The sequence below is a fragment of the Lagenorhynchus albirostris genome, chromosome 14 (assembly GCF_949774975.1).
Source record: "Lagenorhynchus albirostris chromosome 14, mLagAlb1.1, whole genome shotgun sequence".
In the NCBI taxonomy this organism is placed as follows: domain Eukaryota; kingdom Metazoa; phylum Chordata; class Mammalia; order Artiodactyla; family Delphinidae; genus Lagenorhynchus; species Lagenorhynchus albirostris.
In genome coordinates this window covers 82,313,652-82,337,992 of record NC_083108.1, presented here as the reverse complement: position 1 = coordinate 82,337,992, position 24,341 = coordinate 82,313,652, and the positions used below count along the sequence as shown (strand labels likewise).

Below are 24,341 nucleotides of genomic sequence, written 5' to 3'. Positions count from 1 at the left end.
AATCTTTTTCCCTTCCTCACAGAACGAGAACCAGACACGCTTAAACCGAGGGTTTGGTTCTCACTTACCCAGGATGTCAATAAATTTCCTCTCACGGGAATGAACATACTTTGGAACTAATTTATTCCATGGTATCCATTTCTTCTGTGTGGGATCAAAATGGAAGTCAAACAAGGTTGGAAGGTGACCTGTAACAAACAGTGGTCTGTTTCACTTTGATCGTGAACATGGAAATACAGGATCAGCTTTGGCTCATGCTTGAAATGAACCAATGCTATTTGCTCCCTGGACAGAAACTTAATTGAATAGATAGATAAGGATGGATGGATGGATGGATGGATGGATGGATGAATGGATGGGTAGATAGAGATAGATAAAAATGGATGGATGGATAAAGATAGATAGATAGATAGATAGATAGATTTAAATATAACTGGGCTAGGGAACCCAGGAAAAGGCTCAGAAGGGAGGGGATTGGAAGTCAGAGCTGTGGACATGGTGAAAAGTCTCATTAAGAGTGAAAAGAGGGTCTAGGACCAAATCCTGATGTGAGGGAGGGGCAGAAGAAGGAGACTCAACAAAGGAGACTTTGAGGGCATGGCCATGATGGAGCAGGATGGAGGAAGAACGTTTTCAGAAGGCAGAAAGTGGTACCATGTCCGATGCTGGGACAAGGTTGGGGAAGCAAAGACCAGAAGGGGTCACCAGATCCGGTAACGAGAAGGCAGTGCATGTGCAGTTTGGGAGGAGCAGTTTGGGTAGAGATGTCTGAGAGCCTGTGGGATGGGATTGGTAGAGAGGGACAGATGGAAAATATAGGAGAAAGAGCAGAAAACCAGTGAAGCCAGGAGCCTGATGAGGAGGGTGTGGGTAGACCTCAAAGCACAGGGCGGGTCCAGCTGGGAGCTGGTCTCCTCTCTCCTGAGAAAGGAGACAGGAGAAGTTGGGGGCTGGAAAAATTCCTATCTGACGGTGTCCATTTTTCCTGTTGCAGGAAGAAGGAAGGTCACCTGCAGAGAGAGGGGAGAGGGCCATGTGGAGATTTGGAGAAAAAGGGAGATGAACTGCCCCCGTGGGGACAGGAGAGGGAGTTCAAGTTCAAGACTGAATTTATGGAGGTGCCAGACTTTGTGGTTGTGTGATTGTCTCAGTATCCCTCAGCCCCTGGAGACGCAGAGAAAGCAGGCTTGGGTTTTCTCAGAGAGATTCGACAGAAGGGCAATTAGGCAAGAGGGGTTGAAGCGACAGGGCGGCAGAAGAGGATTCAGAAGGTTCAGAAGGTGGGAGGAAGAATGGCGGGGGGCGGGGGACAGTCCCCACGAGGCCAACTGGGGTCACGTGTGGCAGGAATCACAGGAGCCGACTGTGAAGCAGGGATTGGGAGGTATGCATTTATGATGCAGACAGAACTGTGCCAGGTGCTATGAGCTAGGATAATGTCGAGGGACCCGGATCCTGGAGCTGAGTGCAGAAGGCATCTGGAAGGGGGTTGTCTACACGGCCATTCAAGTCCCCAAGATGAGAGCAAACTAGGGAGAAAGACCAGACCGGGACCAGCATCGTCTCTGATGGCAGCAGCACGTAGCCGGCATGGTATGCATAGCTGGGAAGCACCCCCCGAGCCCGCCGCCAAAGGAGACTCAGGGTCCCAAGAAAGTACAAGCAAACTACTCCCCAAAAGACCACAGAGTTTTTTTTATTGGGGTATGGTTGTTTTACAATGTTGTGTTAGTTTCTACTGTACAGAGAAGTGGAGGAGTTCCCTGTGCTACACAGCAGGTTCTCATTAGGACCTATTTTATATATATTAGTGTATATATGTCAGTCCCAATCTCCCAATTCATCCCATCCCCCCCTTTCCTCCCTTGGTGTCTGAACAAAGACCAAAGACTTTTAAAACATCTTTTATTTGCTCAATGACTCTCCACTAGAAAGACCTACGATCATTTTACTTTGCGCTTTAAAAAGAACAGCCCAGGTAATGATTACAGGATACAACTTGGGTCTCCCTGCCAAGCCATATTCAAATGTCATTAAGAGACAGACAAAGAAGGATCCTAGTGTCAGCTATAGTTCTTGGAGAATGCCACATTTTCATCATATATGGTTCTTTGAGGATGCACATTCTTCATGCAAACAGTTAAACCTTACTATAATGATTTCCTATGAATGGTCTGCAAATCCACACGTGATTGTCTCCTGTGCAAATACTCAGGAATAGAGCAGATGAATTAAGCGGTGGAATTTTAGAGAGAAAAAAAAAAGAGAGAGAAGCCCAAAGGAGAAGAACTTCAAAGGCAAGCACAATGTGAAAATTTTAAAGAGCTTAAACAGAGTAAAGGAAGCTAGTGCCTAAGCTAGGGGGGAAAAGGGTAGACTTAGCAAAAAAGGCCATCCCAGGGAGCTGGCCTCTGCTATAGCAGTTCACGCATTTGAACATCTCCTGACGGTACCACTGGGTGCTCTGACCATTGCACATTTCTCTACAGGAGAAAACAACCTGGAAAACCCATACAGGCATACATATGGAAAAGCAAGGTCACGTCCTCTTAAAAACCTAACCAAAAACATTCTGAGCAGGAAAACAAGCTACCTTTGGTTCCTACCTGGCAGTTCCCCAGGGTTGGCCCAAACCCCTTCCGTATCAGCAGTAGGCAAAGAAGCGATGTGTTTAATGCATTCATCAAATTTAGCCCTTCCATCCTCGAGCAGGGCAGCGCCCAGAGAGCAGCACAGAGCCTCTAAGAAGTAGCACTCCAGAACATCGCGGTCCTCGATTTCTCCCTCTAGTAACGAATCCAGCATCTTGGTTAACTGGGTTACCTGGTTCACAGGAAAACACCTGGGTCCGTCCATATATTCCACACACCCCCACCAGGGTGAGTTCTGGTCATAAATCCCGGGATCCCAGATCCCAAAGCAGTGGGAACTATATGACCCACCATATTGGTTTCAACAGATGGAGCCCAGTATCTTGTCTTGCACAGGGTCACAAAAGGAAGTATTGTGTCCTCCTTGTCAGTAGCTGGCAATGTTAGAACTTACCCATCTGGCATCTTTGCTCCCCTTGAAAGCCCACTGTGGGGGGGGGTCCATCTTTAGGGAAGAGTTTCTTTTTTGCCGACAAAGATCCTTACTTACCATATTTAGGCTTGTCTGTGGAACTATTGTCTTCAGCTTCTCTCCTTGTTTTCCAGCCACTATTCCTTCCGTTATCACATCAATCAGATAGGGTACATATTTCTCAAACAGACTCTGTAAATCACCTTGCTCCACCTATAAAAGAGCAGAATTTCAAAGCATTTTCAAGGGTTCCTTTATTTAAATGGAAGTTCGTGGGAAGCTTTGCTTGTAAAAAGATGGGGGGAGAGGGAACTTCCCCGGTGGTCCAGTGGCTATGAGTCCATGCTCCCAATGCAGGGGGCCAGGGTTTGATCCCTGGTCAGGGAACTAGATCCCACATGCCACAACTAAGAGTTCGCATGACGCAACTAAAGATCCCGTGTGCCACAACTAAGACCCGCCTGGCGCAGCCAAGTAAATAAATAAATATTAAAAAAAAAAGAGGGGGTGAGAAATATTTTCTGATGAATGAGAAATTTGGCAGATGAGTAAACTCTGATAACTCATATATTTGTAGAGAAATTTGTCCTTTATAATGCTCTTTCATTTCATCATGAAGCCTTTGATTTCACTGACCTGGGAGGGAGGTGCCACAAAAGGTCCCATTTGATAGGAAAAGCGCAGGTTACCTTAGAGCTCAAACGACATGGCCACAGTCATTGAGCAAAGCGTGCAAAGCCGTGGAAGGTCCTTCTCCCTACCAAGGCATTGATGACCACCAGGGATTGCATGGGCGGTCATCCCCCATTTGACAGTGTGCCTCAAATGGTCCCATCATGTTTCCCTTGGTCTTCTTTGGGGTAATTATGTCCTGGTTTCCAATTCACCATCAGCCTAGTGGTCCTTCTAGAGACGCATCCTGTGTGGTCATGGTGTCCCAGGTGTGGTCAAGCCACAACGTTCACATGACTGTCACATCTATCTCTGCAGCTTTCAAGGAAGCCTACCATTAAGACAATACACATTTTTGAGCAGCCATGTGATACGTCACAGGGTTTGAGGTCAACTGAAACCATCGGATCTCAATTCCATGACAAACTAGGTCCTTCACACACTGTATTCATCCAACTGAGCAAAGCAGGAGGTGCTGGGCACCTAATAGAGACAAGTCTCCCAACTCCTGGGCTTGGCTGGATAAGGGCTTGCCAACTACAACGCATAAGCCAAATCTGGCCTGCCACCTGTTTTTGTAAATAAAGTTTTATTGGTATATTGTTATGCCCATTCATGTACTGTGGCTGCTTTCATACCACAATGGCGGGGTTGAGTAGTTGCAAAGAAACCACATGGCCCGCAAAGCCTAAACTATCTACTCTCTACTCTTTCACAGAAAAAATTTGTCGCTCCCTGGTCTAGACTATCAAAATCACTACCTATCCCACCTGCTGTGAATTATCTGGAAATCTAATAAGGGTGTCTTCCATGTTTTTTACTTTTTATTTTTTAATTTTTATTTTTTTTGCGGTACGCGGGCCTCTCACTGCTGTGGCCTCTCCCGTTGCGGAGCACAGGCTCTGGACGCGCAGGCTCAGCGGCCATGGCTCACGGGTCCAGCCGCTCCGTGGCATGTGGGATCTTCCCAGACCGGGGCACGAACCCGTGTCCCCTGCATCGGCAGGCGGACTCCCAACCACTGCGCCACGAGGGAAGCCCCGAGTGTCTTCCATGTTTTTATCCAACTTATTGATAACATTAAGTGCTCAAGATCCTGGGCAGGTCAAGGTCAAGGTCATGGCCTTCAACAACAAACATCCCTCTGAGTTATTTTTATCCAACTAGCCACCAATACTAGTAACTGGTAAGTTCATTTTGGGAATAATTTTCACCTTGTTTTGTATTTGATTAACCCATTTTTTCCAGTATGGTTGATATTTCAAGTTTTTCGGATCCACGTAAACCATTCCACACCGAGACACAGTCGCAGGGGAGGCATACTGTAAATCTCCAACCTGGAGAAATAAACAAGATCAGTGTTTTCTACAGCTACAGACAACTGGAGTACGTGTTTTAAAGCCGTTGCTTGTACAAAGTTTTTACAAATGCATAAAACCCAAGTCATACCCCAGTTAACACAGCTTTTATGAGGTTTCTAATTGAACACTTAGGTTTATCATGGGAAGATTATGCATCTCTGATGTAGCACTTTTTAAGTTTCTTTTACCATAAAATTAATATGAAAATTAACATGCTGTAGAATATCTGGCCAAAATTAAAAAGTATAAAGAAGAAAATAAGTTAACCAAAATCCCACCACCAAGAAACAAACACTGTTTTGGGGTGTTTTCCTTTCAGTCTTTTTTCTTTATTTTTTATAACATAATTGAGATCAGGGAATATGAAACTTAATAAGTATGCATCTAACAGCAATATCAACACACCAGTCTCTCTTTATCTGAAAAAAAGACACAGTTCAGTCAGTCAACAAAATAATGATATGCATAAATACTCATACATCGACAAATTTTGCAGGCCAAGCTAGGAACGGTATTAGCACTAAGCTAGAGTGAAAGCAAGTCTCAGGACCACAGCTGTGAAACAGGTTCAGAGGATATGACAGAAAGTTTGAAAAATGAAGATAAGATAAAGGCAAATAGTGAGAGAGAGAGAGGAAAAAAAGGCAACTATAAACTCCAGTAAAAAAAAAAAAATGGCTCTAAAAGAAAGTAAATGTATCACAGTTCCTGGATTTCTTGCTTCGCCAGCAAGTATATCACAGTATACTAGTTGGCTCTACAGTAAATATTTCCTAATTCATAATGATGTAAATATGTTTACTGGTTTAACTGACTTAGCAGTATAGTATTCTATGGAGGGGAGGTGGGCTGATGGTATAAAAGATGAACCCTCACTTTCATAGCAGTCAGTCAACAGATAATGTGTAAGCTTGATAAAGGAAGAAATAGCACGCAAAGTGGGTTCCTTTAGACAGTAGAGTAACCATCAGAAGAAACAACTCAAGTGTGAAATGGAGTTACCTCTGGGATACAGTAAGGAGGGATGATGAGGGCAGCAGGTAGAAGAACAGAGTTGTACTCATCATAAATTCTTCTGCATTGTTTGGGTTTTCTTCAATCATCTATATTTATAGCTATTTTAATAAACATTTTAGTCTACAAATAACAAATGCGGGAGAGGGTGTGGAGAAAAGGGAACCCTCCTACACCGTTGGTGGGAATGTAAGTTGGTGCAGCCACTGTGAAGAACAGTATGGAGGTTCCTTAAAAAAACTAAAAATAGAGCTACTATATGATCCAGCAATCCCACTCCTGGGCATATATCTGGACAAAACTATAATTCAAAAAGATACATGTACCACAGTGTTCACTGCAGCACTATTTACAATGGCCAAGACATGGAAACAACCTAAATTTCCATCGACAGATGAGTGGATAAAGAAGATGTGGTACATATATACAATGGAATACTACTCAGCCATGAAAAAGAATGAAATAATGCCATTTGCAGCAACATGGATGGACCTAGAGATTATCATACTAAGTGAAGTAGGTCAGAAGGAGAAAGACAAATACCATATGATATCACTTATACATGGAATCTAAAATATGACACAAGTGAACTTATTTACAAAACAGAAACACACTCACAGACATAGAGAACAGAATTGTGGTTGCCAAGGGGGAGGGGGATGGGGGAGGGATGGATTGGGAGTTTGGGATTAGCAGATGCAAACTATTATACATAGGATGGATAAACAACAAGGTCCCACTATATAGCACAGGGAACTATATTCAGTATCCTGTGATAAACCATAATGGAAAAGAATATGAAAAAGAATGTATATAAATGTATAACTAAATCACTCTGCTGAACAGCAGAAATCAACACAACATTGTAAATCAACTATACTTCAATAAAATAAATTTTTTTAAAAATAAACATTTTAGGGACTTCCCTTGTGGTACAGTGGTTAAGAATCTGCCTGCCAATGCAGGGGACACAGATTTGATCCCTGGTCCAGGAAGATCCCACATGCAGTGGAGCAACTAAGCCCGTGCGCCACAACTATTGAGCCCACGTGCCACAACTACTGAAGCCTGCATGCCTAGAGCCCATGCTCTGCAACAAGAGAAGCCACCACAATGAGAAGCCTGCACACCGCAACGAAGAGTAGCCCCCTCTCGATGCAACTAGAGAAAGCCCACGCGTGTCGACGAAGACCCGAAGCAGCCAAAAATAAATTTAAAAAATTACAAATGTAAATAAAAAATTAAAAGTTAAAAAATAAACATTTTAAATTTTAATTAAAAGAAAGACATATTTGAAATTATTTTTCATCACTACTTGCCTCGAAGACCAGGGCACAGTGTGCTTGAAGCCGAATACGCTCACCGTTGGCCAACGTGAGCAGCTTGTTGTCGTCCATCACAGAATTCATGTTCTCCACCCACAGAGCGTCCACATCACCATCAAATAAAATATACCTGCAGCAACCAGAGAAAAGTGAGCCATGTAAGGCTTCCAACTATGGAACTTGGTGCAACCTCCCTGTTCATGTTGAACGTCTTTTCCCAGGGTTTCCTTTTTTTCTTTTCATTTTTTTTTCTTGCAGTACGTGGCCTCTCACTATCGTGGTCTCTCCCGTTGCGGAGCACAGGCTCCGGACGCGCAGGCTCAGCGGCCATGGCTCACGGGCCCAGCCGCTCCGCGGCATGTGGGATCTTCCCGGACCGGGGCACGAACCCGTGTCTCCTGCATCGGCAGGCGGACTCTCAACCACTGCGCCACCAGGGAAGCCCCTTTTTTTCTCTTTTAAAGATTTTTTTTTTTTTGATGTGGACCATTTTAAAAGTCTTTATTGAATTTGTTACAATATTGCTTCTGTCTTATGTTTTGGTTTTTCGGCCACGAGGCATGTGGGATCTTAGCTCCCCGACCAGGGATCGAACCTGCACCCCCTGCATTGGAAGGCGAAGTCTTAACCACTGGACCGCCAGGGAAGTCCCACAGGGTTTTCTAACCAGGATCTGAGATAGGGCACCCTACTTGGTGCTTACAATAGTTTATATATATATAAACTATTCGAGTTAGTCACCAACATTTAAGAATCAGGAAACCTGACCCAACAATCTGGATTCCCTTCTTCCCTGGCAAACAGGAAGGTCTGACGGTACAGACTTGCATTCCCGCGTGGGAACGATGCGCTGCTGCTGGTAGTAGCTGCCCATGAAGACACAGTGTCCCAGTCCACCTCATTCTTTTCTTAAATCTGAGCATCAGCTGCTACTTACCGGTGGTTTGGACACCTAGTCCTCTTATGGTCAAGTTAAAAGGATTTCATATACCCATGTGTACGGGATTGAATGGTGGCCCCCGTAAGATAGGTCTATCCAGAAGCTGTGAGTGTGACCTTATTTGGAAAAAAGGTCTTTGCAGATATAATTAAGGTAAGGATCTTGAGATGAGATCATCCTGGATTATCCAACAACAAGTATCCTTACATCGGGGGAAGCCACATGAAGACGGAGGCAGAGATTGGAGGGATGCGGCCATAAGCCAAGCAATGCCTGGGGTCACTAAAGCTGTCAAAGGCAAGGGAGGACCTTCCTCTAGAATCTTCAGAGGCAGTGCTGCCCCGTCTTTGTTTCAGACTTCTGGCCTCCAGAAATGATGAAGAATAAATTTCTGGGTGGTATTGTTTTAGCCACCCAGTTAATGGTAATTTGTTACAGAGGCCCTGCAGAAGCTAATACACCATGTAACTTGGCCCATTTCACTCCCTGATGCTACCTGCTGGGCCCCTAGGAGCATCTGCATTTGCAAAGCCCTGGTTTACACACCATCCTTCCTGGCAGGAGATCTACTTTGGCTTCAGGGCCTCCGGTGTTCAAGCTACGTGACCCTTCAGTTCTGTGGCTATAGTGGGTCACATCACAGTAAAGCCCAGCTCCGAGGGAGACTGAGTTGGACAGGGGGATTCTACTGTGCTGGAATGCTGATTTGATATTGCTTCCGTTTAATTCACTGATATGAGTAGTTGGATTTTTCCAGCATTAACCTTTTGGTTTATTTTCTTCCAGTATTTTTTTTTAACTTTTTTTATCTTAAATAATTTCAAACTTACAGAGTTGCAAGAATAGACGAGTGCAAAGAAGTACCATATGCCCTCCAACCAGACTCTCCAGTTGTTAATTTTGCCCTGTGGACGCTCTTTTGCTCTCTCTCTGTTTTCCTGAATCATTTGAAAATAAGTTGCGGCCATGATGCCCTGTATTCCTAAATGCTTAAGCACGTGTTTCCTAAGAACAAGCACCTTCTCTAATATAACCACAGTACAGTTATCAAAATCAGGACATTTAGCATCGATAGACTACTGCTAGCTAATATACAATCCATGTTCAAATTTCACCAACTGTCCCAAAAGAAAGTCTCCATTTTATAGCATCGTAGGAAGACTAGATTCAGGCTACAATCAATAGATGCTAAAACCGTCGGGTGAAGGTTTGACGAGGAATGTAGGGTATTTACATAGTCTTAGGGTATCTCCCCACACCTTGCATATCAATTGCAGAAGGAAAAATGGCAGATACTACCCTACCTGATGATCAAAGTTAAAGTCACCAATAAGGGGGCAAACCAGTATCACGTGCTTCCGATGAGACGCTGAGAAGGGCACCATGTCCCTTCTGAGAGATTCCTGCAAGGACATGTAGCCTGCATCCAGTTACGAGAAAGCAACAGACAAACCCAAACTAAGGGCATATTCTGTGCAGCAGCTGGCCTAGAATCTTTCAGAACATCAAGGCCATGAAAGATAAAGAAAACCTAAGGAACTGCTTGAAATTAGAAGACGTCAAAGCGATAGGACAACCGAGCACAGTGTGAAATCCTGGTCTGATCCAGAATCAGGGGAGGATTGCTAAAAAGAGGCTGTTCCAAAAGTCATCAGTTGAGACGTCAGACTCGTTATTTAAGGGATTTTTAATTAATGGGGTTGGACTAGAATATACAATCAGGATCATCCCTGGGTTTACCTGACAGGTGTCACGGGAACAACTAACACCGGAGAAGGCTTTTTACCGGATGTTCCACTAGAGCATTTCCCCTCCCGGCCTCACCAGGCCCTCACCGCAGTGGGCAGTGATTGGAGCAGGGCAGGCAGCCTCAACCGCGCCTGCAGGTGAGAAAGTGCAGCTCTGAAGGGTGTTCCAGCACTTTCCACGATGCTTTGTCGCTTCTCCTTGACGTACCTTGCCGTAGAGGCAGCCTGGTGTGGTGCCCGTTTGAGGGCTTGGACCCTGATGTCCCAAGTTCAAATCCCTGGCCTTGGGGCAAGCTCTTTCCTCCCCTTCCCTGGATCTCAGCTTCCTCCATGGTAAGCTGGGATCCATCGTAGTCAAGGAGCGTGATTTAGACAACACATAAACAGCACTGAGGTGGTACCTGGCCCTTCGTGAGCAGAGCCCCCTGAGTCTGTTTGCTTCCAAGCATGAAACTACAATACTATATACATCATTTGTTTCTTTGTAAGCTTTGGCTAACTCACTATGAACCCACCCAGGCTCTTCCCTCCCTACAAAGATACTCACTTTCGCTCCTTCTTATCCGTCGGCTTGTTGACCTCCCTGAAGATGTTGGACAGCACCCCATCTGTCCAGTCTCGGGTGGTGGGGTCCAGGATGCCGTAGAGCTCTATGACACTCATCGCCTTGGGGTTCAGGACATACAGCTTTGTCACCAGCCCGAGCCTAAATCGAAGGAGAGGCTTCAGCCGTGGCTCGGGCAGACTAAACGCATTAGGAGAACAATCTAGGTCACCCATGTGGGGGATCAGATCCCCTGTGTTTTCGATCCAATCCAAAATTTAAAATGCAAACCATCCAAACTCTGCACTGGGCTTCCCACTCTCTGTTAATGACTTATGCTAAACACAAGGGAACCACCTTTCACCAGGAACGTGGCCCCAACACAAGTGAGGTCTGAACTGATAACACGGCTTTGACTTTTGAGGGCAACAGACGCTAACCTTCATGTATATTTCATGTTTGTGTATTTACATATTCATGCATATGGCACACTCATGCAAATATTTCACAACTAGTGTTAGGAGATTATAGTCACCAGGATAACGTAAAACCTTTGAACTCCCGATGTTCAATCCCTCATAGTTACAGAACGACATCTGCTCTGCGTTGCTGGCTTTACAAATCACGCAGACAGGGTATTTCCCAGTATAATGCCTGTAAATTCCCGCAGTGCCGTGGGATTAATTCATCTATAGAAAACTAAAGTTCACACAAAACATAGTTTATAATTAACAAAATAAATAAATAAAAATAATCGTGGCATACCTATACTCACAACTGTACATGACAGTTCAATAAATTATCTAACAATGAATTAATTAAAGAATGAAATACAGGATGGCTATGGAATAACCCTCTTAAAATCAGTAAGCCATCGTCCACTGATTATCTCACGAGAAACATAAGAAGGAAGAAGGAACGACAGTCACTCAACTGGATTTTACAGCCTACTAGAACTGGTAAAGTCACAAAGATTATAAGGCTTGATTTAGATTTTTGCTGGAATGTCAGCGTGCACTGAAATCTTTCCGGAATGCAGCTATTGCTTAGGAGAAAGGTGAGAAGTCAGAAAACCCATATTCAGTATAAGGGCATCGATTCACCACAGGTCTTTGTGATATTCTATATTAGGAGTGTGAAATCACTTTTTCCTTCGAGTAGTATAGCTCTTGCAGGGCTGGTGATGATAAGGCATTTGGGGAGGGAACACTTTTTTGGCCACTCTGATACCATAACAGTGTCGCCTAACGGCCAGGGGTCCTGACCGACTTTACAGGAGCAATCTGAACGCCAAGAAAATACGACCTAAGTTAATTTTCAAAACATCCTTATAAGATAGTTTTTGAAATACTCATTTCACAAATAAACCTATTCACAGTCTGATGCACAAAAGGCTAACTGCTTTGCCTTCTAAAATATATCGACTAAATCAGCAATAAAACAAGTTAAGATGCTCTGGGTTTGGGACTTGCCTGGCCGTCCAGTGGTTAGGACTTCACACTCCCACTGCAGGCGGCACAGGTTCAATCCCTGGTCAGGGAACTGAGATCCCACAAGCCACGCGGCGCGGCCAAAGTTAAAAAAAAAAAAAGATGCTCCGGGTTTAAAGGGGGGTGTCTGGGACAAACGTAACCTCCCAGGAAATCAGAGAGCAAAGTGGGACTAGGTAATACCGCCACCGACCTCACCGTGAAACCACCGTGGCAACAAAGCCCTCCCCGAGGATGCCATACTCACCTGGTCTGGGCCTGACACAGGGCATTTATGACCACGGACTTGCCCCCTCCCGTGGGCCCCACCACCATTGTCGTGTGGCGGGTCATCATGGTCTCGAACATCTGAACTACCTTATCCACCTGTGGGACAAGCAGCGGCAGCTGGGTTAAAACATAGCTTTTTGTTAAAAACAGCTTTATTGAGCTAGAATTTGCACACCGTACAACTCACGCATTTAAAGTGTTTCAACAATTCAGTGGTTTTCAGTATGTTTAAAAGGTTGTGAAACCATTACCACGTTCAATTTTAGAACATTTTCATCACCCCCCACAGAAAAAAACCTCTGTGCTCATTCGTCATGTCTCCCAAGCCCGTTGCCCCCAGCCCCTGGCACCCACTAATCTACTGTCTGTCTCTATGGATTTGCCCATTCTTGACAAAAGAATGGAATGATATAAAGGGAATTGTGCAGTATGTAGTTTGGGGTGTCTGGCTTCTTTCACTCAGCATCATGTTTTTAAGGTTCACCCATCAGTGTAGCCTGTGTCAGTACTTCCTTCCTTTTTATGGCCAAATAATGTTCCATTGTATGGATGGACCACATTTTGTCTATCTCTTCATCCGTTGATGATATTTGCATTATTTCCACTTGTTGGCACTTATGAAAAATGCTGCTATGAATACTCGTGGACAAATTTTCATGTGGATAAATACATTCTCATTTCTCTTGGGTTTATACCTAGGAATAAAATTGCTGTTCGTCATATAGTAACTCTATGTTTCACTTCTTGAGGAACCACCAGACTCTTTCCAAAAGTGGCTACACTACACCATTCTACATTCCCACGAAAAACACATCTTTTTAAACAACCACCTCTAGAGGAAACCACCAGGGCCAGGAAAGGTGCACAGAGATCTCTCATCTGTGGTCAGTACCCGCTGCCCTGGCCTGAGGCCTCTGGGTAGCCTGATGCCCCAAGGTGGCCCGTCCAGAGGCAGCCACCCCAAACCTGCAGCTTTGGGCATTTACGCCCTGAGCAGAACACTCTGGCCATAATGTATGGCTTACAGACAACATATACAATCTCACAGGCTTCAGATGATCAAAATTTTACTTGTAATATCTAATTTAAAATTTTTTCAAGTGTGACTCTGGGGGAAAAAAAGGTGGGGTGGGGAGAGAAGATTAGACGGTTGGGCCCCAAAACAAAATACTTAATTTATCTGATCACATTATGCCAAAAACATTTTGGAAGGTGAGATATCCATAGAGTGGAATATAACTCAGCCTCCAAAAGGAAGGGAATCCTGACACATGCTACAACACGGATGAACCTTGAGGACGCTATGCTGAGTGAAATCAGCCAGGCACAAAAGGACACACACTGTATGATTCCACTCACATGAGGTCCCCAGAGGAGTCAAATGCCTAGAGACAGAAAGTAGAATAGAGGTTACCAGGTGCTGAGGGAGGAGGAGGGGGAATTAGTATTTAATGGGGACAGAGCTTCAGTTTTGCATGATGCAAATCTCTTTCACCACAACATGAGTATATTTAACATTACTAAACTGTACTAAAAATGGATAAAATGGTAAATCTTATGTGTACTTTACCACAATAAAAAAAAAAGAAAAAGAAAATGGGGGTGGGGAATGGTTAAGATGGTAAATGTTATGTGTATTTTACCACAATTATTTTTAAATGAAAAAAAAAATGGAAAGGACCCAGAAAAAGCCAGTGAACTCTCATCCTCAGCAGCATTTTACCTGGACAGGTAAGACAATGTAGCCATTTTCCTGGAGCACCTGTTCTACAGCATCATTGAAATCGGGGTAGCGAACCCGCGGGCAGTCTAGTCCAGGAAACAGATCGGAAATCAAACCAAGGAAGAGAGGGACGTCTTCAAACACGAACTTGGGCAGATTCATGTCTCGAAGGGCCCTCATAAGCACCACATCCTGGATGGAACGAAACAGACGTCTTCAAAGATGTTTCTGAAAGCCCCCAGGGCTAGTCTAGAAATCGTCTTATGAAGTAGACAATGAAATTTTATATGAAATACAAAACATAAAGCATTCCAAGTACAGTTTCTGGAGAGATACACGAGTCTATTGCCCACAGAGTGGCATTGATCAGACTCTGTTCTGGAGTAAGTCCCGTGTGAAAGAAACATGACCACCCCTCTGGCTTTTATTGCAAAGAGGAAATAACTCATGTTCGTGCTTTCTAGAGAATTTTATTCACCCCCACCCCTCCAGCCCATCATCCTGCAATTGTAGATTGATTATTATCATTGAAATATCACAAACATTGGCACCATGAAGACACTGAACTGGACCTTATGGTAATATGCCAAATTCAAAGAGGACAATGTAATGAAGAAGAGACCAAATGAAGGCCAGACAAGTAAATGAAGTGACAGCTAAGAATAAAACTTTCTCTTGATACCTGTGCTCCCCGTCACCTCCATCCCAGCATTTAGTCAATACACATGAACCAAATTAAAAAACCAGAGAACTTAGAGCATGTGGCCCCTACCTCCCTAAGCTCAGAAGAACCTCTCTTCAGCTCACCAGCCATCACCAACACTGATTTAACGGCTCTGAGTCCAAAATCATAATGATGTTGCTTGGAGAGCTGCTCCCGGGCCAGCTTATACAGAACGGTCATCTTTTTGGCCAGAGTCTTTTGTGATAAAAGACAATGAAAAATAAATGAAGAAAATGCCCTGAAAACACCAGAACATCATGACACAAAGAAAACTGACATAAAGATGTTCAGATGAAGCTGCTCTACAAACCAGCAAATCTTGCCTCCAACAAATACCAGGATGGGTCCTCCGTTTTTAACGGTGACAAATTACGACCTAATTTAAAAGAACACCAGCCTTACCAGACAGAGTTGGATGACAGTCCTTGAAAGGCAAGGAAAAGCTTAACCACCTTAAAGAACAGAATTCATACAACTTTTTAAATCATAGAGATTACACTCCAGAAATTTGCTTCCTTTAACCTAAACATGTTATTGAAGTTTTCTTGTAACTGTTTTTGGGGACAAGTCATCCACCTGGTCTACATCAAGGATTCAACACTTGCTGGTCCCTATGGATGGCATGGGGATTTTGCTCATTGAAACTAAGAACCAGAGATCTCTCCACTCCAGCTCAAAATCCATAGACAATAGGATTGGCAATAAGAGCCTTTACCAAAACACTGCAGAGAAGCAACCTAACAATCCTTTACCTTAAAAATATTTGCAGGCTTCCCTGGTGGCACAGTGGTTGAGAGTCCACCTGCCAATGCAGGGGACGTGGGTTCGTGCCCCGGTCCGGGAAGATCCCACATGCCGCGGAGCAGCTGGGCCCGTGAGCCATGGCCGCTGAGCCTGTGCGTCCGGAGCCTGTGCTCCGCAACGGGAGAGGCCACAACAGTGATAGGCCCGCGTACCGCAAAAAAATATATATATATATATATATTTATTTATTTATTTATTTATTTATTTATTTATTTATTTGGCTGCAGCGGGTCTTAGTTGCAGCATGCGGGATCTTATTTTTTAGGTGCTGCATGTGGGATCCAGTTGTCCGAGCGGGGGTCAAACCCAGGCAGGCCCCCTGCATTGGGAGCGCGAAGTCTTAACCACTGGACCACCAGGGAAGTCCCAGTTTCCTGGTTTTGATGTTATCACTGCGGGAAGCTGGGTGAGCGGTACCTGGAATTCTCTGGACTACCACTGCCATCTCTTGTGAGTCAAATGATTCCAAAATAAAAGTTATAATTTTAAAAAGAGAGAAAGGGAGGATTTCCCTGGTGGTCCAGTGGTTAAGACTCCACACTTCCACTGCAGGGGGCACAGGTTCAGTCCCTGGTCAGGGAACTAAGATCCCGCATGCAGCACAATGTGGCCAAATAAATTAATTTAATTTAATTTTAAGAAATGATGCACTCCCAGCTTTAAAAAAGAGAAAAAGAGACAGAGAGAGAGAAAAGGGAGAGAGATAAAGCAAAACAATTTGAAAAGCCACACGGAATGAAAGTGTCCCAGGGCCCCCATCTGCGAGCAGACCCAGGCAGGTGCAGGGACGCCTGGCAGTAAGGGACCTCACCTTGGCCCAGAAGAAGCCCTCGGAGAACAGCATGATTTCACAGATCTGCTGCAGGTCAGGCACAATCACCACCACGGGCCGGAACAGGGCCTTCACTGACTCGGGCAGTTCCGTGCGGCCCGCGTAGCCGGGGTTCATGGTGATGAAGATGCCCATTCTCGAGTCCAGGGAGATCTCTTGCCCTTCAAACTAGGGGACAAGAGGAAAGGAAGGAAGGATTATGCTGCTGGCCAGCCTACCATGGGGCAAGGAGGCCTGGGGAGCCACATGGCTCTTCTTTTCATGGGTACAAGACAGACACCACCATCTGTCTCTTGCCCTTTCCCGGTGATAAATGCAGAGTCCTCGTGCTTACGGCCTCAATGTTCTGGGGTGCCAGCCTCAGCCGACCCCCAAACTCTGATGTGAATCAAGGGTCTATCCACTTGAGAAGTAGCTGATGTTGGGAAAGTGTGCAGCCGGGGGTTGATTCGAGGCACTGTGTGACCTCCAACAGGTCACTTACCCTCTCTGAGTCTCTGTTTCCTTCTCTGCAAGGCTGTGGCAGTTAAACGAGACAACATATTCAAGAGCACCCAGCCCACTGCTTCGTGCAAAGTGGACTTTCATTCATGTTAGCTGTCACTTCTCTCCCCATTCCCACCTTCATGCTGGTCCGGCTGCCTGGGTGTCACCTGGACCCTTCCGACAGAATCCTACCTCAGCATCCTTCAAGAAACCAGCCTGTGTCCTCCAGGGGCCCCATGGACCAACAAAATGCAGAAATCTCTATATTTTGAGTCTCTTTAGCCTACAGTTGAATTTCAACTGTCTTAACTTTCCTCTCTACTAAGATTTTACAATTCTATTTCTTTTCATGGTCCACCAGAGAGACAGACGACAGATGTTTTATTTTTATGAGGCACAGCCTGCCTCAGGGACAAGAGGGCAGCCCAGCCTGAGAGCTGATGCTCCCCAGAGATGGAGGCTGCTGTCTTGTCTCTCAAGTCTGCACTGAGACTACACTTACCCACGCCTCAGTATCTCATGTGAGTCCCAGATCAACCTCTGGAGACAAGACACAGCCCTGCTCTTAAAAACACAGGCTTCTAGGGACTTCCCTGGCGGTCCAGTGGCTAAGACTCCACACTTCCACTGCAGGGGGAGTGGGTTCTGTCCCCGGTCAGGGAACTAAGATCCCGCATCCTGCATGCCACACAGCACAGCCAAAAACACAAAACAAAACAAAACAGCTTCTAGAAACCCAAACACATTGCAGGCTCAATGTGTCTCCCATGGGAGTAGTAAGCTCAGCCCTAAAATGTTTCAGAAGAACTAATTAATAGAAATCCATCCAGAATCCTCAAATGTTTAACAGTACCCAGTTTACATAATCTCTTGACCATGAGCCCTGAGGTCCAGGGAGAAAGCAGGTGGGGTGCAGGGCCGCAGAGGTGCCCACAATGGAATCCTCACCAACCCATGCTGAATTTGGGTCCTGAATCTCCCAATGAGGCTCTGTGGGGCCTTGGAGGATGTACAGGTGTTTTCAGGTGAAGGAGAAAAAAGGACAATTCCAAGCAGATAGGGATGCATATGGTGTCCCAGGGCGTGGAATGTCTGTGGAGCAAGTGGCGTAAAGTGACAAGTGTTCAGGGCACGCAGGGGCAAGGACAGCGGCCGGAGGAGCAGTAGAGCAAGCTGGGATCACAGTGTAGGGAAACGGTCCAGCCATTCTGGTCTCTGTTGTCGGAGAACTCACTCTGGGCTACCTAAATTACATAAGGTTCTGTTTCTCCAAACTCTCAACCAGTTTAATCTGATGTAACTTCATACAGACATCCCAAACTTGAGTCTACAAATGTATTGTTGGACGGGGAGAGGTTAGTAAATTCTCAAAAAATTTTTAAGTTTGCCTTTTCACTTTGATAACAATCTTAATAATCTTCCTCATTACAATGCCGTAATTTTACCAAGTACGAAGGCAAATTTTCTTGTTCACTGTGATAATTTCTACTGAAGATATTTTGATTGAATGGAACGTTGATTTTTCTTCTTTAAGTCGTTTTTTCTCAAATTTGGGAAGAATATTTTTTGACCTTGAAAGGGGGCCTTACACATCACTTATTTGAGAATCCTGCCCTACCCGTCTGTAACTATGGATCACATGTCTGGAATTATTTTGAAGTTCTTAGACTATTACAGTCCTTAATTATCAAAGATGTTGATAATTTGGGGAAACCCAACTATCTCCATTTGAAAGCAGAAGTTGGGCAAATCTTCATCTAGGGGGAACCTGGTCTGGATAGACGACTGTCCACCACCTGATATGTCAGCACGTTCCCAGCCTGGGGCCATGATCCGGGCTGGCTTCACACTTATCCTCACCTGGAACCTGGTCAACTGATGGATCAGAGCGTTTCGGATCGTCTGGATCTGGGACGAGATGACTGAGAGCACGGAGGCATCGATGCGATTAAACTCGTCAAAACAGCCCCAAGCCCCACACTGAGCCATGCCCGAGAAAATCTTCCCGACGGCCTGGGATGAAAGAAGTGTCAGGACAAGGGCAATTTTCGTCTTGAAAACTGCAAGCAATCCATGTATGGATACCATTTTCTAAATTAAAAGCGAACGACAATCAGAACCTACTGTAGAGCACAGGGAACTCTACTCAGTGTTCTGTAGTGACCGAAATGGGAAAGAAATCCAAAAAAGAGGGGATATATGTATATGTATAGCTGATTCACTTTGCTGTACAGCAGAAACTAACACAACATTGTAAAGCAACTCTACTCCAATAAAAATTTTAAAAATAAAAAATAAAAAAAGCAAATGACGCTCATCAGATTGGCAGAGAAGAGCCACCCCAGGAGTGGGTCTTCCTGGCAAGACTTCCAAGGCCTCTCATGGGCCAGCTACCACTCATAGGATTTCACAAATTAAGGATTTTTTTAAAGATTTGTATTAGACTATAGTTGATTTACAATGTTGTGTTAGTTTCTGCTGTATAGCACAGTGAATCAGTTATACATATACATACATACACTCTTTTTTAGATTCTCTTCCCATATAGGCCATTACAGAGTATTGAGTAGAGTTCCCTGTGCTCTACAGTAGGTCCTTACCAGTTATCTAGTTTATATAGAGTAGTGTATATATGTCCATCCCAATCTCCCAATTTATCCCTCCTCCTCTTTCCCCCTGGTAACCGTAAGTTTTTCTACATCTGTGACTCTATTTTTGTTTTGTAATTAAGTTCAAGGATTTCACAAATTAAGGATTTTAACGTAAAAACCCAGATTTCTGGCTTCTCTTGAGATGCTGGAAAATCTAACACTGGGTCCACTTTTCCAAGTGGCAACAATTGACCTAAGCGCAATAGCGGCTCCCCCTTTAGATGGAGCTTTGCTTTCCAGTTGGCCGCAGTCCCCACCACTCTCTATCGTCTGTCTGCTGCTTTATTCATTTACACTATCTAGCTGACTCCAGTGGGCATTTAGTTTGGGACTCTTGCCCTACATGCTGCTAACAAAGAGATACAGCCAAGTTCCTAGACTGTGATGGTGAAACGTTTCCTACTATGTTCCTCCAGCTGTCACCATGTCATCTCATGGAAGCGTATGGGGTGAAATGCCTTCCCACGCTGTCCCCCTTTTAGCTCTCCGCCTAAGAAGACCGTACCAGAAGTGACACCAGGGCCTTACTTTGTAATCCATGCCTTCGCCGCAGTTGGTTACAACACAGAGCAAGCCCAAGGCTTTGGCCAGGTCCTTGGTGGTCTCAGTTTTGCCAGTACCTGCTGGGCCAGCAGGGGCCCCACCCAGATACATGGACAGCGCCTGTTAGAAGCCAAATGCAAAACATACGTTGTCTGATTCACGGAAAGAAACAGGTGTCAATTCCCAGTTTGTGACAGTCTGTGCAGGAGTATATAAATGGCAATGGACCAGTTCACACTCACCTTTTCTGACAGTCACCATTTTTTTTTAAGTCTTTATTGAATTTGTTACAATATTGCTTCTGTTTTATGTTTTGGTTTTTTGGCCCTGAGGCATGTGGGATCTCAGCTCCCCAATCAGGGATCGAACCTGCACCCCCTGCATTGGAAGGTGAAGTCTTAACCACTGGACCGCCAGGGAAGTCCCTGACAGTCACCATGTTTAACATTTCTTTTCTGTCTTTCTCCGTGGACCTCCACTGACCACCGCCCACCCGGCCCCCCATTATATAGGAACCAGGGACTCTGCAATATGCTGGACTCTGTACCCACCCTGAGCACAGTGCCTATAGCAGTTCCCAGAGCTGAGGCTCATGGAAACATGGACATCTGTGCAGGGAAGGATTAAATGTGCCCAAAGAAAGGTTTGGCCCTTTGTCTCTAGATCCTAGGAGCTGACCTCTAAGCCCTCAGAATGCCCTGCCTGAGAAGGGTGTTCTTGTTTATCTGGGGACCTTGGGCCATGCTGGACAGTCTAACAATGTGATTTATGGTGGGAGCCTTGGGCCACATGGTATCATCAGGTCAACTTCCGCAGGGTCTGGGGACTAAGGTCAGTCATTCAGGGGGTCAGTCATGTCTGCATGACAAGCCCCCAGTTAAAGCGCTGGCCACCAAGGCTCGGTGGGCTTCCATGGGTGGCAGGACTTCACACATGCGGCCACACAGAGCTGCCAGAGGAAATGATGCTGTCTGGACAGCTGCATCAGAGAGGAAACTGAAGGCTGGAAGCTCCTGGACCCTGTCCTATGCCTTCCTCCATTGCTGATTTTGATCTGTATCCATTTGCTGCGAAAACCATAACCAGGACCATAATGGCTTTACTGAATTCTGTCATTTCTTTTAGCAAACTATTGAACCGGAGGGTGGTTTTAGGGGCCGCCTGAACTTGCAACAGCCCAATCCCAAAAGGTGGCACGTAGGTCATATTCCAAATGGAAACTCTTTTATATAGATTTTGAAGTGTAACATCCCTTACTCTCAGCATTAACTTCCTGGGGCTGCCGTAACAAAGTACCACAAACTGGCTGGCTTAAAACAACAGAAATGTATTCTTTCACAGTTCTGGAGGCTAAAAGTCTGAAATCAAGGTGTGGGTAGGGCCACACTCCTTCCGAAGGCTCCAGGGGAGGATCCTTCCTGGCCTCTTCCAGCTTCTGGTGGCCCCAGGTGTCCCTGGCTTGTGGCCGCATCCCTCCTGTCTCTGCCTCCGTCTTCACATCACTTTCTCTGTGTCTCTGTGTTCTCTTCTCTTCTTACAAGGACATCAGTCACTGGTATTAGGGCCCTAATCCAGGATGTTCTCACCCCAATCCTTAACTAATTCGATCTGCCAAGACCCTATTTCTAAATAAGGTCACATCCGAGCTTCCGAGCAGACCTGAATTTGGGGCAGGGTAGGGGACACTGGTCAACCCAGTACACCATCACAATTAACATAGTCACCCTTAGAGAAAAACACACAACCCCAGGTGAACGATCACCAAGAGACCCAGGCTGCCAATCACCTGAGTGAGAGTCAGGTAAATCCGGTCCGTAAGGGGCGTGATAACCAGCCTCCCGTTCAAACCCATGTACTCGTAGCCGTAGCTGAAGGTCCCCGTGCACTGGCGGATGTTCAGCTCATCTGGTTCTCGGTCCCAGTAAAACCGTAGCTGACTTTCCCATTCGAACTCCCGGGCCTCGAGAATGCTGGAAGGTGAGCAACGGGGGATAAGTGAAGAGAGAAAGAGATGCAGAAGAAGGTGGACAAGGGGGAGGAAGGAGAGATGCTGAGAGAGGCCAGAGGACGACAAAAGACAGGTTTCGAGACGCCAGTGCCCTAGGCAGGTCCCTACCTGTCCCGTATGAAAGAGTCAACTATATCTCGGGCGTGTACGTCAATGATGAGGACGGTGTTGTATTTCTTTCTGTCGTTTCTGCTTAAGGACATGGTGATCCGAGTGACCAGCTCATCAATCTGCCGGTGCATCTTCTGGCCGTAGTTCTTCATGGCCTGCTTCTCCCCTTGCTGCACTTTGCGGAAGACATCTTCCACCTCCCAGGTCCACCACACCTGGCTGGCGGCCAGCACCACCATCCCTTGGTACAGGAGCATCCAGTCGACCCTAAGGGAAAAGCACACCTTCAACGAGATTTTCCCAGGATTGGGACCGAAAACGGTCCTGTCAAGAATCTAATTCTTTCAAAAGGAAATCCTGCTGTACACGGTTGTAAATTGGTACAGCTACTATGGAGAACAGTATGGAGCTTCCTTTAAAAAACTTAAAATAGAACTACCATATGACCCAGCAATCCCACTCCTAGACATATACCCGGAAAAAACCATAATCCAGAAGGATACATGAACCCCAATGTTCACTGCTGCACGATTTTCAGTAGCCAAGACGTGGAAGCAACCTAGATGTCCATCAACAGAGGAGTGGGTAAAGAAGACGTGGTACATTTATACAATGGAATATTACTCAGTCATAAAAAGAATGAGATAATGCCATTTGCAGCAACATGGATGGACCTAGAGATTATCATACTAAGCGAAGCAAGTCACACAGAGAAAGACAAATATCATATGACAGCACTCATATGTGGAATCTAATTTTTTTAAAAGATACAAATGAACTTATTTACAAAACAGAAGCAGACATAGATATCGAAAACAAACTCACGGTTACCAAATGGGAAACTTGTGGGGGAGTGATAAGTCAGGAGCTTGGGATGAACATACACACACTACTATATGTAAGACAGGTAACCAACAAGGACCTACTGTATAGCTCAGGGAACTCTACCCAATATTCTGTGATAACCTATATGAGAAGAGAATCTAAAAAAGAATGAATATATGTATAACTGAATCACTTTCCTGTACACACTAAAACGACAATGTTGTGTAGACACAACATTGTAAATCAACCATGCTCCAATAAAATTAAAATATTAAAAAAAGAATCTATTTCTTTCATACAGATGGCCAACAGGCACATGAAAAGATGCTCAACAATGCTAATTACTAGACAAATGCAAATCAAAACTGCAATGAGGTACCACCTCACACCGGTCAGAATGGCCATCATCAAAAAGTCTACAAACATAAACGCTGGAGAGGGTGTGGAACGAAGGGAACACTCCTGCACTGTTGGTGGGAATGTAAACTGGTGCAGCCACTACAGAGAACAGTATGGAGGCTTCTTCAAAAACTAAAACTAGAGTTACCGTATGATCCAGCAATCCCACTCCTGGGCAGATATCCGGAAAAGACAAAACTTCTAATTCAAAAAGATATATGGGGACTTCCCTGGCGGTCCAGTGGTTAACACTCCACACTTCCACTGCAGCGGGCGTGGGTTCGATCCCTGGTCAGGGAACTAAGATCCCACAAGCTGCACGGTGCAGCCAAAACAAAAAGATACATGCACCTCAGTGTTTACAGCAGCACTATTTACAACAGCCAGGCCACGGAAGCAACCTAATACAATGGAATACTACTCAGCCATAAAACAGAATGAAATAATGCCATTTGCAGCAACGTGGATGGACCTAGAGATTATCATACTCAGTGAAGTAAGTCAGACAAAGACAAACATCATATGATATCACTTATATGTGGAATCTAAAACATAATACAAACGAACTTATGTATGAAACAGAAACAGACTTAGACATAGAAAACAAACTTATGGTTACTAAACAGGAAGGTGGGAAATAAATTAGGAGTATGGGATTAACAGATACGAACCAATATACATAAAATAGATAAGCAACAAGGATTTACTGTATAGCACAGGGAATTATATTCAATATCTTGTAGTAACCTATAAAGGAAAAGAATCAGGAATGTACACATGAGTGTGTGTATATAGAATCACTTTGCTG

General features: G+C 44.9%; 1 protein-coding gene across 1 annotated transcript in view; it reads right to left on the bottom strand.

Annotated features, from left to right (window-relative positions):
* The window catches only part of DNAH10 (dynein axonemal heavy chain 10), a 147,208-nt gene that overhangs the window by 52,569 nt on the left and 70,298 nt on the right, over window positions 1-24,341 (bottom strand). Inside the window, exons 31-44 of the mRNA XM_060121495.1 lie at window positions 22,307-22,576; window positions 21,977-22,160; window positions 20,176-20,310; window positions 18,857-19,009; window positions 16,490-16,678; window positions 14,923-15,069; window positions 14,151-14,342; window positions 12,405-12,523; window positions 10,671-10,829; window positions 7,430-7,565; window positions 4,950-5,072; window positions 3,142-3,276; window positions 2,607-2,823; window positions 69-188 (exon numbers count right to left, since the gene is read on the bottom strand). Of these exons, the coding sequence (XP_059977478.1) occupies window positions 69-188; window positions 2,607-2,823; window positions 3,142-3,276; window positions 4,950-5,072; window positions 7,430-7,565; window positions 10,671-10,829; window positions 12,405-12,523; window positions 14,151-14,342; window positions 14,923-15,069; window positions 16,490-16,678; window positions 18,857-19,009; window positions 20,176-20,310; window positions 21,977-22,160; window positions 22,307-22,576 (2,279 nt within the window). The remainder of the gene's footprint in view (window positions 1-68; window positions 189-2,606; window positions 2,824-3,141; window positions 3,277-4,949; window positions 5,073-7,429; window positions 7,566-10,670; window positions 10,830-12,404; window positions 12,524-14,150; window positions 14,343-14,922; window positions 15,070-16,489; window positions 16,679-18,856; window positions 19,010-20,175; window positions 20,311-21,976; window positions 22,161-22,306; window positions 22,577-24,341) is intronic.